This window comes from Schistocerca piceifrons, chromosome 1, assembly GCF_021461385.2.
Source record: "Schistocerca piceifrons isolate TAMUIC-IGC-003096 chromosome 1, iqSchPice1.1, whole genome shotgun sequence".
NCBI classification, from domain to species: domain Eukaryota; kingdom Metazoa; phylum Arthropoda; class Insecta; order Orthoptera; family Acrididae; genus Schistocerca; species Schistocerca piceifrons.
The window spans coordinates 841,420,364-841,438,590 of NC_060138.1; the positions used below are offsets into that span (position 1 = coordinate 841,420,364).

The window sequence follows — 18,227 nt, forward strand, 5'->3', positions numbered from 1 at the left end:
AGAGCATAAACTGTGAGATTTCAATGGCTGCTTCACAGCCTGTGCCATCTGGATCCTCCCCACCATCAGCAGCATTTCAGAGCTGCACAGATGGGAGCTGTTCTTATAGCACATCCTTCGCTCCCAGAACCTTCCTGTTGTGTCTCCACATCAGCTAGTTGTGTGCTGTTATCTTACGCCCTAGTCCATGAAATCACATGCGCAGCTGTTTGCCACCTGCCCCCTCTATCAACACACCTATCTAGCTTACAGACAGTTCCCCACTCTCCCATGAGCCGCTATGCACCCCCCCCCCCCCCCCTCTCTCTCCTCCTCTGCCTCCCACATCTCTCCATCTGTCATCCCACCCCACACCGCCACCTAACCATAGTACACTCACAATGGGCGAGAAAAGAGCTGGCAGTTGACAGAGCACAACGTAGGGAGAAAATTGTGTACATGTGAGTGAGTGTGTATGTGTTTGTGTGTGTTTTTCCTACAAGCTTGAAAAAGGAAGAGTAATCCAAAAGCAATGTAAGCTCTGTACCTTTTGTTTGTGTACCTATTGATGACACAGCACTTCTGCCTTTCGTTGAGTCATCTTCTTTATTCCTAAATAATTTAAAATTATCAACCAGAGCTTTCCATACGTTATTCTTTTATACTTAGGCACTTTATGTGTACAATTAATTTTTTTGTACAAAAACTTGTTTGTTTATAGTATGATGAATCTCTACTACTACTACTACTACTACTACTACTCGGCTCTACAGCCCTTGGAGGGCCTTGACCTGCATCAAATATCCTGCCATTCTATCCAGTCCATGGCTTTCCGTCTCCGTCCTCTGACATCCAGATTTTCCATGTCTTCTTCAATTCTGTCCATCCCTCTCTTTCTGGGATGTAAAACAGTGTGCAGTAGTTACTGCAGGCTGGTATATAACATGGCTGCTTTCACAGATGGCCTGATCTCTGATGGAGTAGGATAAACCTGTGACGGTACTGGAATAGATGGTGCTGGGTGGGTGGATTGGGCAGCTCTCGCATCTGTGTCTTCCTCTGGGGTATGATCCCTGTGGCAGGGGATTGGGTGTATCTTCCTCCATTCTGACCATGTGTCCTGCGCATTGCAGTCTTCTTATTTTAATGGTAGTGACAGTGTCAGGTTCTTCAAAAAGTTGTTCTGATTCTGCATTTGTACGGATGCGGCAAACTTCTTGATCGTATATTGGGCCGTATATTTTATGCAGAACCTTTCTCTCCCAAATGCTAAGGATCCTTTTCTCATTTGCAGTCATGGTCCATGTTTTGGCACCATACATAACAACTGGTCTTATAATTGTTTTGTAAATGAGGATTTTAGACTTTCGTGATAGAAGTGAACTCCTAAGCATGGGTAGTGTGGCAAAGTAGCATCTGTTGCCTGCTGCTATTCCAGCTTTCATCTCGCTGCTGATGTCATTTGTCTCTGTGATAGTCAATCCAAGGTACGTGAAGTTTCTCACCCTTTCAAACTTCTTGTCAGCTATCCTCAGATTTGGTGGGTTTCACTGGTTGGTCATTGCCATATATTTGGGCTTTTCGACATTGACTACCAGTTGTTGATAGGCATCAGCCAGCACAGCCGTGTTTCTTGCGAGTAATGCCACATCATCTACGTAGGCCAGGTACTACAGTGAATGATTAAAAATGGTTCCTCCTCTATTTATCTCTATCTGACTTAAGACTTTTTCTAGGCAGAGGTTGAACAGCAGTGAGGAGATATTCTCACCCTGTCTCAGTCCCTTCTTCACTTCCACTTCTCTGGAGATTTCGCCCTGTATTTTTACTTTTCAGTTGATTTCACTGAGGGACATCACAGTAAGCTTAACGAGCTTCTTAGGTATTCCTGCCTCTTCCATCACATTCCATAATGTCACTCTTGAGATGATATTGTAGGCTTGTTTAAAATCAGTATAAAACTGATGTATGTTTATTTTATGTTCATAACGTTTTTCAGTGTGAATATTTGGTCAGTTGTTGACTCATTTCTTCTAAAGCCACTCTGATAGTCTCTAATTCTCTCTTCCACATAGGGAGTAAGCCTCCTAGTTAGGATCCTGGAGAACACTTTATTTGTAGTATTTAGCAGGGATATGCCTCGGTAATTCTGGCAGTTTAATTTATCTCCTTTTATATGTATGGGGCACATAATACCCGTTTTCCACTCCATTGGCATGCTCTCCTCTTGCCAGATGTTCAGTATTACTTTATGTATTGCTTTCCACAATGCTTCCCCACCATTTTGAGAAGTTCCACCTGGATCTGGTCTCCTCCAGGTGCCCTAATATTTTTTAAGGTCTTAATGGCTTGTATCACTTCCTCCAGAGTGGGTTCTGCTGTTAAGACCTCTGGTCCATAATAAGTTATTTCCACCAGTTCTTCTTGTTCTAGTCCTTCTACTTCTAGGTTCAGTAACTCTTGGAAGTATTCTGCCCATCTGTCAAGTATTTTATTACTCTTTCCTATCAAATCTCCTTCTTTATTTCTACATATATTTGTTCTGGCTTGAAACACAGCCTTTCTTTCTTTAATCTTTTGGTACATTTCACGTACTTGCTTCTCTTATCCTAGCTGTTCAGTTTTTTCCAATTTTTTCTTTTCTAGTGCTTTGTTTTTTCTTTCTGCAAACCCTCTTACCTACACTGTGCTTCTCATTATATTCATTCAGATTTTGTCTAGCTCTTCTCTGAAATAATCTCATTCCTGCTATGTTACGCTCCTCAGTTCTTCTCATACTTTCTTCATCAAACCAAACTGCCTTCCTTTGAGCCTGTACATGTCCCAAAACCTCCCCAGCTCCCTCGAGGGTTGCAGTCTTACATTGTTTCCGCATTATTTCTATATGTTCATTTGATGTGTCGGTATTGTTCTTAATCCCCTCTTCTATTTTTGCCTGATACATTCTCCGTATTTCTTCTGACTTTAGCTTATTAATGTCAAAACTTTTCTGTTTGTGGCCTTTTTGTTTATTCAGCGGTGAGATCCTTTGCCTGTTCTTAGGTCTCACTAGATGATGGTCTGAATTGCAGTCAGCTCCATGTTGGCTCCTAACATCCATTACGTCTGATCCATGCCTCCTGTCAATCAATATATGGTCTATCTGATTTCTAGTTTGACCATCTAGTGACATCTATGTTTCTTTGTGTATATTTTTGTGTGGAAACCATGCGCTGCTGACAGTCATGTTTTTACTTATAGTAAAATCTACAACCCGAATTCCATTGTCATTTGACATTTCATGGAGACTATGTCTTCCTATAGCTGGCTGATAATCCTCTTCTTTTTCTGTTTTTGCATTCAAGTCTCTTATTAAGATCTTAACATGTTTAGGAACCTTATCATACAACTGCTCAACTTTGCTATAAAACTTGTTCTTCTGTTGTTCATCTGCCACCTCTGTGTGTGCCCGTACATTTATAATTGTTATGTTGAAAAATTTTCCCCTTAATTTTAATATACACATCTGTTCATTGATTGGTTCGAAGCACATTACAGCATATTTGTCCTTTAGCGACCACAAAACCTGTACCATAGATATTCGTCCTCCGCCGCTATAGAAGATTGTGAAATTTCCTGAGTCCATTATGTCACTTGCTTTCCACCTAATTTCCTGGAGAGCCAATGGTTTTATACAGTAGTTGTTTACTTGCGTTAGCAGCTGCCGTAGGGCTCCACCTAGGTATAGGCTCCGCACATTCCATTTTCCTATGTACATATCTCTTATCCTTTTTTTGTTTGCTGGGGTCCTCATCAGAATATCTGTCCAGCTTGCTCCTTTGTTAGCATTCACAACAAGTGATTTTTACAGGGAAAGATTGTTACTCTTCTGCCCAACCATTTGAGGGGTTGCCTCTTGCAGCTTGCCGGGTAACTGGTTCCATTTTCAGGGGAACATCCTTAGCCTTTGTAGATCCCTCTACTGACTGCAAGGCAGCAGTTGGTGGTTGGGGGCTCCTCTGTCTTTCTTCCAAGCCATTGGCTCTCATACCTGCTGGTTTTGGTCCGTCCCAGGTATTTTTATTTCCCTGGTACCCTCCATATCTGGAGGATGTTCCCCTATCCGCTACTTGGGGAGGCGCCCAATGGGGGACCAGCAACCCTACATGGGGATGAATCTCAACGACAATTGGAAAACTTTTTTAGTTAAATACTGGCTTAACTTGTTGTGATACCTCTAGTTTTTTCTTATTATAAACCATCCTTTAATGACAGAACTATGAACAATATGTCTTGGAGTTAGTAAATGTATTTTCAACATTTGGTGATTGCAATCACAGTTTTGAATCGTGGAGCTATTATGATCTGTATATGGGCTCTAAGTATCAGTGAAACTTTATATCTAGACTAAGATATAAAGGGGAAACATTGGTAGTAAATGTCTTGAGCAGTTCATGATAAATTTACTTCAGATTTGTACATGATATTCTAATGATCATTTGGATGGACATAAGCAACATATTTTTTGACAACAGTGTGTACAAAGTGTATAGCAAAAGTTTCATTGTACATGCACTCCATTGTTTGTCTGTGTATGCCACAACTCACTCTGTGCCCATTTGTGTAACAAAACCTTTGCTGTTTGAAGAACATTAATGTTGCAGTTGCTCTTTACGGAACCACACTAACAAATTTAGTCTTGTTATTGCGTAGTTTTAATAAACTTGATTTGTTGAAATGTAAAAGTTTAAAAACTGTCAGTAGCCATTCAGAAAAATGTTTTTTAATGCACAGATGCTAACTCCTGGAGTGCAGTTGTTGAAATAATAAGCCTTTTTCATTAACAGATTACAGTTCTCTATCAAATCTTAACAAATGAGCTGTCTTTATTGTGGTGCGTTTTGTACTTTTAATGTTAATGTATTTTCCCATTTGTTATGTCCATAAGTTGAGAGCAACGGAACAGAAGAGCAGATGGACAGTACTGTTTCAGAGGCAGATAAAGATAACAGAGTTTCTGAAGGATCTACAGAACCTGATGGAGCAGTTCCTGGTCCTAGCAGGGTGCAAGACGACATCCCAGCAGATGGTAGGCTTAACTGTGAAATCAAGCCATCATAAAATGTGAGATATTGCAGCTGATGTTTAATGCAAGTGCTATTTACAGGTCAGCCACAAGCTTTTGCTGATGGTGAAGATGAGTACAATGACAGTGATGATGATGATCTCTTGCTTAATGCTAGTAGAAGGTACGGATCTGAAGTATTATATGCCTCTCCTTTTACCCTCCACTTTGAGAGATAAATTACACCTTAATAAATTATGTTGCATAAAGGTGAATCAGTGTGATGTAATTTGTTTTTGTTTGTTTCAAAAGTAGGAAAATACGCTCAGCCTTTCTTAATCAGTAAATCACTGATGTGAGCTCTGAAATTTGCTATGCTGGGCACAGTTATGATCAAAGCAAAATGAAATTTGTTTTCAAACAACGTCTGCTCAGGAATATTTGTAAAATCTACTCTGTCTAAATTGTTTTCGGCTGAAGGATCTATGGAGCAGAAAGTTCTTATTTGATCCTTCTATTGGCCATGAGATTTAGTTGTAGAAGTAACTGGTAACTTCAGAGAAAACCTTAATACATTTGCACGTGTATTTCCAATTCTGATGGAAAAGTTGAAAGAGATTTTAATCAACCTACAGTTGATTGGCAAAATTGACAACTTCATGAGTGACTGACAAGAGGAACCTTTATGTTATAAAAGCTTTCTGTGAAAATTGCATAGAATAGTTGCTTTGGAACCTACCCTTGATAGGAATATACTAGACTTGAAGGCAACAAAAAGAACCAGTATCTGAGAATGTTCGCAAAGAGACTGGGATTAGTGATCAAAGTATTGTGTAATAACTATAAGCACCAGCATGCGAAGATCTAGAAAAGTCCACAAGTTTAGTGAAATGGATGAAGGAAGTCACTTCATTTCGTAGACACAAATTAGAATAATTTGATATGGGCAGTGAACATGTGGAGCAACTGTCTCTAAGGTCAACCAAATTTTGACCAGGCTGTAGAAAACTATGTATCTACCTTAGAATAATTAGAAATGTTGGAGATCAACCAAATTTTGACCAGGCTGTAGAAAACTATGTATCTACCTTAGAATAATTAGAAATGTTGGAGATATTCCTTGATATACAGATTATACCAGGAAGAATCTTAAGAAATGGCACCTACAATACACTAAGTACAAAACAAAGCATATGTCCCCAAATAGGCAGATGTGAATTAAAATGCACTTGCCTGCTGGGAGGGCAATGTCTACCTTATTAATGTACTATAAGAATGCTTGATACGAAACCTTAAGAAATTTTAGTTGTTTGTTAATACTATAAGTGCCGCCAAAAAACAAGTGTTCAGACACTTGGATAAAACAGGTAAAAACAAAAAACTGAGTTGTGTCCTCAAAATGTTCCTTCACATAGGAAAATCAAGGAATGTTGCCATCATTCAATAGCTGTGCTGCTGTTGAGATGAGCAACCTAGTAATCATGACTAGTGGTGTTGAAACACAGCTGAAATTGCTAAAAATCAATGAGGCCCCAGTGCATGTAAATTAGAGGTCGCATCTATCTATAAAAAAGGAAATAGAACTGCTCCACATAATTATTGCCCTCTCCTCAAATGATGTCCTCCGTGCCACAGATAGAGGAAATCAAGTTGATTTAATGTTTCTAGACTTTAAAAAAAATTTTTTAAACCACTACCATAGTGACACCTTCTAAGGAAGATATGGTCCAGGTTTGCAATATTTTAAACATTTCTTGACACCAATAGGTAGCAGCATAGATCGTCATTACTGAAATATTATAATTACACTGAAGTACCAAAGAAACTGGTACAGGCATGTGTATTCAGAGATATGTAAACAGGCAGAATATGGCACTGTTGTCGGCAACTCCTATATAATACAAAAAGCGTATGGTGCAGTTGTTACATTGGTTACTGCTGCTACAATGGCTGGTTATCAAGATTTGAGTGAGTTTGAATGTGGTGTTGTAGTCATGGCATGACTGATGGGACACAGCATCTCCGAGGTAATGATGAAGCGGGGATTTTCCCATACAACCGTTTCACGAGTGTACCACGAATGTCAGGAAACCAGTAAAACATACAATCTATGACATCGCTGCAGCTGGTAAAAGATCCTGCAAGAATGGTCCAATGATGATTGAAGAGAATTGTTCAACATGTCAGAAGTGCAACCCTTCCACAAATTGCTGCGGATTTCAATGCTGGACCATCAACAAGTGTCAGCGTGTGAATCATTCAATGAGACATCATTGATATGGGCTTTCGGAGCTGATGGCTGCACAACAAAAAGCTTTACGCCTTGCCTGGGTCCATCAACACTGACATTGGACTGTTGATGACCGGACACATGTTGCCTGGTCAGATGAGACTCGTTTCAAATTGTATTGAGTGAATGGACGTGTACCTCATGAATCCGTGGACCGTGTATGTCAGCAGGGAACTGTTCAGGCTGGTGGAGGATCTATGATAATGTGGGGCATGTGCAGTTGGAGTAATATGGGACCCCTGATATGTCTAGATACGACTCTGACAGGTGACACGAATGTAGGCGCCCTGTCTGATCACCTGCATCCATTCACGTCCATTGTGCATTCTGACGAACTTTGGCAATTCCAGCATGACAATGCAACACCCCACACATCCAGAATTGCCACAGAGTGGCTCCAGGAGCACGCTTCTGAGTTTAAACACTTCCACTGGACACTAAACTCCCCAGACATGAACATTATTGATCATATCTGGAGTGCCGTGCAACATGCTGGTCAGAAAGGATGTCCACCACCTTGTGGACTTACAGATTTATGGACAGCTCTGCAGGATTAACTGTGTCAATTCCCTCCAACACTACTTCATGCCACAACATGTTGCACCACTTCTGCATGCTCACGTGGGCCCTACATGATATTAGGCAGGTGTTCCAGTTTCTTTGGCTCTTAAGTGTATATACAGGGCAGTCAAAAACAGTCCAAATGAGTTGTAACGGTATTGGAGGAGAGGTTGTGCTGAGAAATAATTGTTAAGAAAAACATTCTGTACATTGTGCCATCTGAAATTTACAGTATTTAGTGTTGAAGCTGACCAATCAGGTCATAGTGCATGCAAATTCAGGCACCTACCAGAGATGTATTCTTCGTTCAGTTTCATTGAACCAAACAAATGAAGCTTTGCTCACCTAGCTTAAATCTGTTACTTCTGAGGAAGTCACATTTTAACTGGTAATGAGCATTAGAGTAAGTGGTAACTCACGAACCCACAGATATTTGTGCATTACCGCTTTTCAGCACGTGCAGGTACTTGAATTTGCACTCATGTCTATCTGATCCACTAACTCTAAGTCTAAATAACTTGGAAACAGCTCACTGTATCGATTTTTTTCTTAACAATTGTTTCTCAGCACATCCTCCCATGCAACACCCTTGTAACCTTTTCAGACAGCAGCTGATCACCCTGTATAGTGTGTGCCAGTGACATGTAATAAGACTATTACAGCTCATGTTACTTGTCAATGACATAGGAGACCATGTAACTGTAATCTCAGACTCTGGTAGATAATGCAGTTATTCAGTAATAATTTAGTTCTCGTGCAAATTTTTTTATTTTTAATTTTTTAATTTTTATTTTTTTTTATCTTGCTGGTTCAGTGCTGCAATCTGCTGATGGCTGAGGACTGACAGAAATAGTAGTACAAATATCATTATTGTGCTGACAGTGGTGGCTGTGATTACTTTGTGAACAAGATTGTTGAGTTTTCCCTCTATCAGTATACAGTAATAGATAGCCAAGTCTTTAAGTCAGTAACACTGTTTTTTATTTTCTTGTATGTGTTGCTTACTGTTTCTGTTGTAACAAAGAAGTACCGTCTTCTCTTCATCAGTGTAAGAACAGGTAGCCATGTATAAAAGCAAAATTATAACTATATTTTCTATTATTTCATTATGTTCGTCAGTGTTAATGGTAATTTTATGCAGATTTCAGCTGCAGTATGCAGTCCCTAAAGAAGCTAGGATAGCAAACACCATACAATATGTAATACCTTAAGAGCCACATTGAAAGATTATGTGAAATCTTACCCTCAGTCATGGTATTCACAGAAGAAAATGTGCACTTACTGTACAATATATATTAATATGATGAACTATCAAAGGAAAAAATATACATACATATATACAAGTGAATAAAATATTGTGATAATGAATGTTGTCAGTTCACGTATTGCTCTGGACATTTGGAAAAAATATAGATACATAAATACAACTGAATAAAATATTGTGATAACGAATGTTGTCAGTTCGTGTATTGCTCTGGACATTTTGATGTTATACCATCATGGTTTAGCATTGATTTGCAGTATTATTATTTGATAACTAAATCCATTGCACACAAATAAATTTCATACTTTATATGTTTCCACAAAATACTTCTTCATTGATTTGTACAGATCTAAGTTTTGGTTCTTCTTATGTTGGCAAGAACCCCAAAAGAGAGAACAACACCTTGATCATATGGAATGTTTAGACAAATTTACATTTTGCGTCCATGGTTTTTGAAATCGTAGATTTTTAAGTATAAGTAAGTTAATATAGATGATCTAGGGACCCACAGGATAGGAAAGTGGTGAGAAATTTATTGTGTTTTTATTTTTACAAGAACCGCATGTTTGCCCAGTTGAAAAATAAACTTACTTCTTATACAAATAAGCTACTGAAATGAAAAGAGTTATAGCTTTGACTCCAAAAACTGCTTTTCAGGTCCGTAATTACAAATGTTCTTCAGTCCCATACGTGTTGATCATGTAAAAATGATAGAGTTTAAATTAGGGCCAGAAGAGACTACACAGAGGCATACCAATAACAGCACCTTTTCTCTGTTTTACATTGAAACTCTAATCCTATGACAGCAACTTATAGTCCTGTGACAGCACAGAAAGCTCTTCTGGGATACAGAGTGAGATAAATCTGTTTTTCATGACTTCCCTAAAGCAGTTGATGCAAATGTTGGGATGGTTTCTTAGAAGACCAATGACTGATTTACTATACTATCCTTATCAGTCAGTGTTTGTGCTTCATGTCTAGTGATTGTGCTGTCATCTCGACATTAAACTATAACCTTCCTCATCTCTTTTGAGGTATATGTCATGTTAATAAGTGTGTACTTACTTTATATTGAGCAGCATCCCAAGTAGATGCATTGTGTTTTTGACTGTGCTCAAAGTGAAGAATTTTTGTATAGTAACTATAAAGAAATTTGACTTACAGCGGTTTAATTATGCAGCGTTATGAAATAATAAAATCTTCTCGGACTTCCAGCCGCATCGGGGGTTAAAATCCCATGAGCTTTCAACCAAATTCTCCTCGGCCATTGTCAAGCAGTAAATGATTGCCATGTCGCTGTGGTCTCACGATTATATATCAGCATAGCTGGTTGTGACTTCACTGGTGCACTCTTCTTTGCCCACTGCAGTAATGTTTATGTCCTGCGTACCTTGCGCCCATTTCAGTCTCGTGATGGCTGGGTCCCCAGGCTGTGCTGAACCACAAACAATCATACTTGTTGATGGTGTTCTCAGATATTTTTATTTCAGCCACTTACCACTATCCCAAAATCCCTTAATCCTCATAATGATAGATGTTTCATTGAATAGAATCTAGTGTCGATTTTCTAAAGTGTGTTCTGCCACAGGTGATTTTTCAGGATAGCATAGGTTTAAGCATCTCTTGTGTTCTGTCTGGCATTGCTCCAGAGTGCGCACTGTTTGTCCGATAGTAGCAGCCACGCTGATGTAGTATTGTGTACACTCCAGACATTCTAAGCCCTAAATCGTCCTTCACAAGCCTCATGAGGTGTCATATTTTTGCAAGAGGTGTGAACACTGAATGGATGATGTGTCTCTTCAGGAGCCAGCTAATCTTTCCTGACACTATGCTACAGAAAGGCAAAATACAGGTTTCTTGTTCTTTTCTTTGTTTGTGTTTTTCCTGCATGTCTCACCAGGAATAGCCTGTGATACCTCGCAGTGATAGTAGCCATTTTCCAGAAAACGTTTTGGAGATGGCTTAGTGCTAGTGGCAGATTTTCAGTGTCTGAGACGACTTTAGCATGGTTGGAGGAGGGTGTTCAGAATGCTACGTTTTTGTGCCAGATGATGGTGGCTAGGAGTGTGCAGACACCAGTATGTGTATGCAGGTCTCCTCTACACTCTGTGGCTGAGATATCCACAGGTTTTCTGGCAAATGAGGATGTCAAGGGAAGGGTAATGCACCATCTATCTGTACTTTCATCAGGTGTTCTAAGAATTCTCCTAGTTTGTCATGTCAGTGGAAACAGGTGATAAAAGTGTCATCAGTGTAATGATAAAAGCGACTTGGTTTATATGGAGCCATGTCCAAAGTGATGTCTTCAGATTTCTCCATAAAAAGGTTGGCTGTGGATGGAGCTAATGAACATCTCATCGCCATGCTGTCCAACTGGTTGAAGTAGTGACCACCGTATAGGAAATACATCATGCCGTCCAACTGGTTGAAATACTGACCACCATATAGGAAGTATGATGATGTCAATGTGTGCTTAAATGATCCCACAATTGTGCTATCGAATAACTGGGAGAGAAAATCTATGCAGTCTTTGACAAAAACACATGTAAATAGGGGGACAACATCAAAACTGGCAACTATATCACCCTGCCCCACACACAGATGTTTAATATAGTTGATAAAATCATTGGTGTTCTTGAAAGGCATAAGGAGGCTGGCCATATGTTTTGCCAGTCTGTAAGTTGGTTACCCAACTGTGTCACAATGGAGCAAAGAGGATCTTTGTGGATCTTTGTTAGCCCGTAAAGCATAGTTAGTCCCTGCACCTGAGTGAGAAGATTCTTAATAACAGCCTATTCCATTGATGACTGTTTTTAGGAGCTCTGATATCTTCCTCATTATTCTTGACCTTCAGGTCCCCTGGCAATTTACGGTAGGTATCCTCCTTGAGAATCAACTGAATTTTAGCATCGTAGTCAGCTTTATTCAAAATGGTTGATGCATTGCCTAGCTCAGAGAAGTTGTCTAGCTCAGAGAAGTGTAAAGTATTAAAATAATTTGTCATGTCACCTGTCATACCAAATCTTTTTACCAGTGTCAACAGTTGTGCATTCGGTCTGCACTTTGTTGTTTAATTTTTTTAATATAAATAGGAAAATAAATAGCAAAATAATTGATAGTTAACATTCACTTTTGTACTCCTGTTTCACAGCAATGTCTCAGCTATAGTGTTCGGAAACCTCACAGCTAAATGCGACTGTAGTCCATAGTTTCTGCATTATCTTCTCACACTCCTAGTACTTCAAATGCACCACTTATCAACTTTGATGGAACACCCCTCTTATTAATCAGTTTTACCGTACAGTGGGAAAGCAGAACCTTCTCCAGTTGACTACCTTTCATCTTTTTCTGAAACAAAGAATATACATGCCAAAATGTATTATAGCTCTTCTGAAGGAGTTTACCACCATCTACTCAACCTACAAAATATCCTGGTTCATCCATTCCTGCTTCAGGCACCGTGCTGTGTGGGCCATATCCACATGAAAGACAACATTACATGACATCTTGTATGCAATTACCTGGCACTTCCCATTCCAGCTCTGTCACTGTCCCATCAGCAACAGTGCCACCTGTACAACACTGGTGCTACAGTGTTGTTTTTTATTGTGTTGTGGTAAATAATCAGCTGTCCACCCAGTGGTAGAGACAACATGCACATCTTTAATGGTTGCTTCACAATCCATGCTCTCTCTTTCTCTGTTCTACACTCACATTCAGAGGGATTATGGTTCAAACCGCTGTCCGCACATCCAGCTTTAGGTTTTCCATGATTTCCTGAAATTGCTCTGCTGGCTGCTGTGGCTGAGCGGTTCTAGGCACTTCAGTCCAGAACTGCGCTGCTGCTATGGTCGCAGGTTCGAACCCTGTCTCGGGCATGGATGTGTGTGATGTCCTTAGGTTAGTTAGATTTAAATAGTTGTAAGTCTAGGGGACTGATGACCTCAGATGTTAAGTCCCATAGTGTTTAGAGCCATTTTTGAAATTGCTCCAGGTGAATACTGGGATGTTTCCTTGGAAAACAGCATGGCTAATTTCCTTCCCCATCCTTTTGTTATCCGAGCTCATGCATCATCTCTGAACATTGCGCTATCCACGGGACATAATCTTCCTTCCTTCCTTCTTCAGTTTAACATATAGCCCATGGATCTTCTTCCATAGTTTTCCTCAGTACTGTTCCTCTCCTCCCCTTTTATGATTCTCATCCCTTCTAACCCTCTCTCTTCATCATATCACAGTGTTCAACAAACTGTTACCATTAACCTCTGCCTTCTCCTCTTCCCAGGCTCTAGCACCAGGACAGTGCAGGTCTCTCTCTCTCTCCCCCCCCCCCCCTCCCCCCCCCTCCCTCACTGTGTGTGTGTGTGTGTGTGTGTGTGTGTGTGTGTGTGTGTGTGTGTTTCAGTACATGGGCACACATACTGCAATTAGAAAAATGGTTCTCTTCAGGGTGGTTAACTTCTGGATACTGGTGAATGTCTTCCCCTGTGTACTGTCTATTTCAGTTATCTGGTAACTACCGACTTCACATATCTGGGATTTGGAGAGAGGTTGATATGAAGGGGGATGGCTGTATGGTAGACTATTGCCTGTGCTACTCTTATGGCAGACTGGAAGGCAACTCTCATTAGTGACTGGTACACAATAGCACATGGGCAGCTTGTACCCTGGGGTAGTGTTTTCGTGCAGCAAAATGTTAATGCTGCATGGCAGTTCTCTTGTGACTACTGTTTTTGCTGTTAAACTGGGTTCAGTAGATGCTTCTGGCTGATAAACACACACAGTCTGCTGGGCTGGAATTGTCGGCAGCCACACTGTAGGTAACTTGTATAGCCATTGTCCCTGTTCATGCCATAGAGGAAGACAAGGGAGAAACTTCTTAATGATCTCGCATACATGGAGAGATGCAGAGATCATGACAGTGTACCAAAATTCCTTTTCTTGCGACCACATTTTGGAACTAGAAGAAAGCAAGTAATATGTTCAGACATGCTAGTCATTCCCTACTAAGGGAAATAATCCATCATCTTTATTCCATCTTAGATTTTAACAGCAGATTGCTACTCAATAACTGTCCATAACTGGCATCCAGGTCATTGGCAACTGGCTGGGACAACATCAACAAAGTAACATACAAACAAGCCTTCACATTGAGTGAAGCAGTGAAGAGCTGCCAACAGAGGGAATTTGCGAGGCTCGCATGGGAGGAACAAAGTACGTAGCTGAAGCTGGATACATCTTGCACTGTAGTGATACGGTGATATGGGAATAGCATATACTAGCTGTGGATTTTCTGGTTAGCTTTGACATGAAATCTTTGTTTACTAACATACTATAGCTGAAACCACCAACATCCTACAGTAGCAAGGCAATTACAGATGTGCTGTACAAGAGTTTAAACTTTTCTGTGATGGACCAGTACATACCAACAGAGGACGCTATACAAGGCGTTGAAGTGTCGCTCCAGAAACTGCCTCAAGTAGAACCAGGGAAGATCCGTCAAGAAACAGTGAGATTCCTGCAGCATGCAAAGCCTTCAATGCCAAACATCTCACTTGAAGATAGAATTGTCCTAAGTGAACTCAGGAACAACAAAGATATTGTAATTTTACGGGCAGGCAAAGATAACGTCACAGTAATATTTGACTCTACATCAAATGGAGCCAAAATGAGCAAGTTGCTGAATAACCCCATGTACAAAGAACTGAATCGTGATTTCACAGTGAAAATAGTGAGACAGGTGCAAGCTCGATTCGAGTTTTAGAATCAATGTTGCCACAGCTACGGGGCTCATATTGAATGTTCCATTGTCACCAAGAATTTATGGAGTACCTAAAGTCCACTAGGAAGGCTGTCCTTTGAGGCTGGTTGTCAGTGAGATCAACTTGCCTACAACTGTCTGCCAAAATATCTGCCTCACAAATTACACATCCTGGTTGGTGACTCAGAGTCTTATGTTAAGGGTTCTATGCATTTTGTCCAGCTCATATGGGAACAGTATATACTGGCTGTGGATCTTGTGGTTAGCTATGACATAAAATCTTTGTTTGCCAATATACTATAGCTGAAACCACCAACATCCTACTATAGCAAATATCACAGACACGTTTGATATGGCGCAACTGTGCTTTCTGCAGCATATTGTAGTTGGCAGGGCAATTTTTTCTGAGTAGACAGAAGGAATGGCAATGCCCCCCCCCCCCCCCCCCCTCCCTTCACTCATAGCAGCTGACATACTCGTGGAAGCTATCGAATAGACTGCTCTAAATTGCGCGCACATACATGGATGACAAATCTGTCATATGGCCACATGGGGAAGCAGAACTACACAGATTTCATGAGCACCTCAATAGCTTGCATAAGAACATACACTTTACATAGGAAATAACACCAGCAGGTACCTGCATGCAGATTCACAGCACCATCCAGCATAAAAGAACACTCTGCTATGTACACTGACAGCCTGAGTTCACCGCATTACTGACGCTAAACACAAATGACGTGAACTGAATGAGCTCAAGTCTACTTTCTGTGTGAATGGGTACAATAACAGAGACATACAGTGACTTATGAGGTACTGTGAGGGCAAAACCAACAAAGATACAGAAGAAATCCTTCCCGTTGCTCAGCTACCTTATGTGAGAGGCGTCGGCGAATCTGTCGGCAAGGTTCTGCATTTCAGAAGACTCGGACCCATTTTCCAGAGTGGTTACAAATCTGAAATCTGTAGATCCACTAAAGGTTCTGTTGATTTTTTATTTATTTATTATTTACACATCAAGTTCCGTAGGACCAAATTGAGGAGCAAATCTCCAATGTCATGGAACGTGTCAGCTCATGAAATTACGACATAAAAGTAATAACAGATAAAAATAAAATGTTTATGAACCCAAAAAATGTCAAGCCATAAGTTTACATAAACACAATCAACAGTATAACATAAGAATCACCTTAATTTTTCAATGAACTCCTCGACAGAATAGGAGGAGTGACGCATGAGGAAACTCTTCAGTTTCGATTTGAAAGTATGTGGATTACTGCTAAGATTTTTGAATTCTTGTGGAAATTTATTGAAAATGGCTGCAGCAGTATATTTTGAGCGGCCAATATCAAAATATCCAGATTAGAGGAAAGGGGTCGACAAGAGGTTCACGAACTTACATCACTTATTTCCCGAACTGCCCATTTCTGAGCCAAAATATCCTTTTAGAATGGGAGTAGTTACCCCAAAATATACTACTATATGACACAAGCAAATGAAAATACGCAAAGTAGACTAATTTTTGTGTTGAACAATCACTTACTTCAGATACCATTCGAATAGTAAAAATAACAGCGTTAAGTCTTTGAACAAGATTCTAAATGTGGGCTTCCCATGACAGTTTACTGTCTATCTGAACACCTAGAAATTTTAATTATTCAGCTTCACTAATCGTATGCCCATTCAGTGAAATTACAATGTCGGGTTTTGTTGAATAGTGTAGTGAACTTATGTCATGAACTACACTATTTGTAACCAAGCCAATGTTGCAAACAACATCCTACCGAGCCATTGTCATCAGCAAACAGAAATATTTTGGAGTTACCCATAATACTACATGGCATATCATTTATATAAAGGTATCCATCATCTGACTGTACCTCACTTAGACTCCACATCACAACCACTATCAACACTGTGAATAATGATGTTTTGCTGTCTGTTGTTAAAGTAAGAGGTGAACCAATTGTGAGCTACTCCCCGTACTCTGTAATGGTCCACCTTCTGGAGCAATATTTTGTGGTCAACGCAATCTAACACCTTAGTTAAATGAAAAAAATATGCCTAGCATTTGAAACCTATTGTTTAACCCATCCAGTACCTCACAGAGAAAAGAGAATATTGCATTTTCATTTGTTAAATGACTTCTGAAGCTGAACTGTACATTCAATAGCAAATTATGTGATATAAAATTATCAATTATCCTTACATACTACACAGCTTTTTCAATAACTTTAACAAAGACTGATGGCGTAGAAATAGGTCTAAAATTGTCTACATTATCCACTTCTCCCTTTTTATAAAGTGGCTTTACTACTGAGTACTTTAATCATTCAGGAAACTGAACATTCCTAAAGGAAAATTTACAAATATGGCTAAGTACAGGGCTAACATATGCAGCACAGTCTTTAATATTCTGCCAGGTATTCCATCATATCCATGAGAGTCCTTAGTCTTCAGTGATTTAATTGTTGACTGAATCTCCCCCTGTATCACAGAGGAGTATTTCAGACCAATCTCCGAAAGGCATTTGCCAAGAGAGTTATATGATTCCCTGTAGAAACTAATTTTTTATTTAATTCACAAGCAATGGTCAGAAAACCATTGTTAAGTACTGTACAGATATATGACTTATCAGTAAAAGAAATATTTTTACTACAAACTGACTTTATATTGTCGACCATTTGCTGCTGACCAGACACTTCCTTCACAACTGACCACCTGGTTCTAATTTTATCCTGTGAATTAGCTATTCTGTTTGTGTACCCCATACTCTTTGCCTTCCTAATAACATGTTTAAGCACCTTACAGTACTTTTTATAAAGGGCTACTGTAGCTTGATTATGACTACTTCTAACATTTTCATATAATTCCTGCTTTGTTCTACATGATATCCTTATCCCACTAGTCAGCCACCCAGGCTGCCTTTTAGTGCTAGTACCCTGTTTAGAATGTTCTAATGGAAAGTAACTGTCAAAGAGCATGAGAAATGTGTTAAGGAAAGCATTATATTTGCCATCTATGTTATTGGCACTATAAACATCCTGCCATTCTTGTTCCTTGATGAGGTTTAAAAAACTCTCTATTGCCATTGGATTAACTTTCCTACATAGTTTGTAATTATATGTGACATTTGTTTGAGCACAAAAGCCTTTTACTGTTAAAATTTGTGTGCCATGGTCTGAAAGGCTGTTCACCTTTTTACCGACAGAATGCTCATCTAGTAATGAAGACTGAATGAAAATATTGTCTATGACTGTGCTACAGTTCCCCAGCACCCTAGTTGGATAAAACATGGTCTGCAACAGATCATTAGGAGATCTACCAA

The 18,227-nt window shown here is 39.7% G+C and overlaps 1 protein-coding gene across 2 annotated transcripts in view; it reads left to right on the plus strand.

Annotated features, from left to right (window-relative positions):
- The window catches only part of LOC124715119 (DDB1- and CUL4-associated factor 6-like), a 185,413-nt gene that overhangs the window by 101,952 nt on the left and 65,234 nt on the right, over nt 1-18,227 (plus strand). For both annotated transcript variants that reach the window (XM_047243075.1, XM_047243077.1), the window contains exons 10-11: nt 4,907-5,047; nt 5,126-5,207. In XM_047243075.1, the coding sequence (XP_047099031.1) occupies nt 4,907-5,047; nt 5,126-5,207 (223 nt within the window). The remainder of the gene's footprint in view (nt 1-4,906; nt 5,048-5,125; nt 5,208-18,227) is intronic.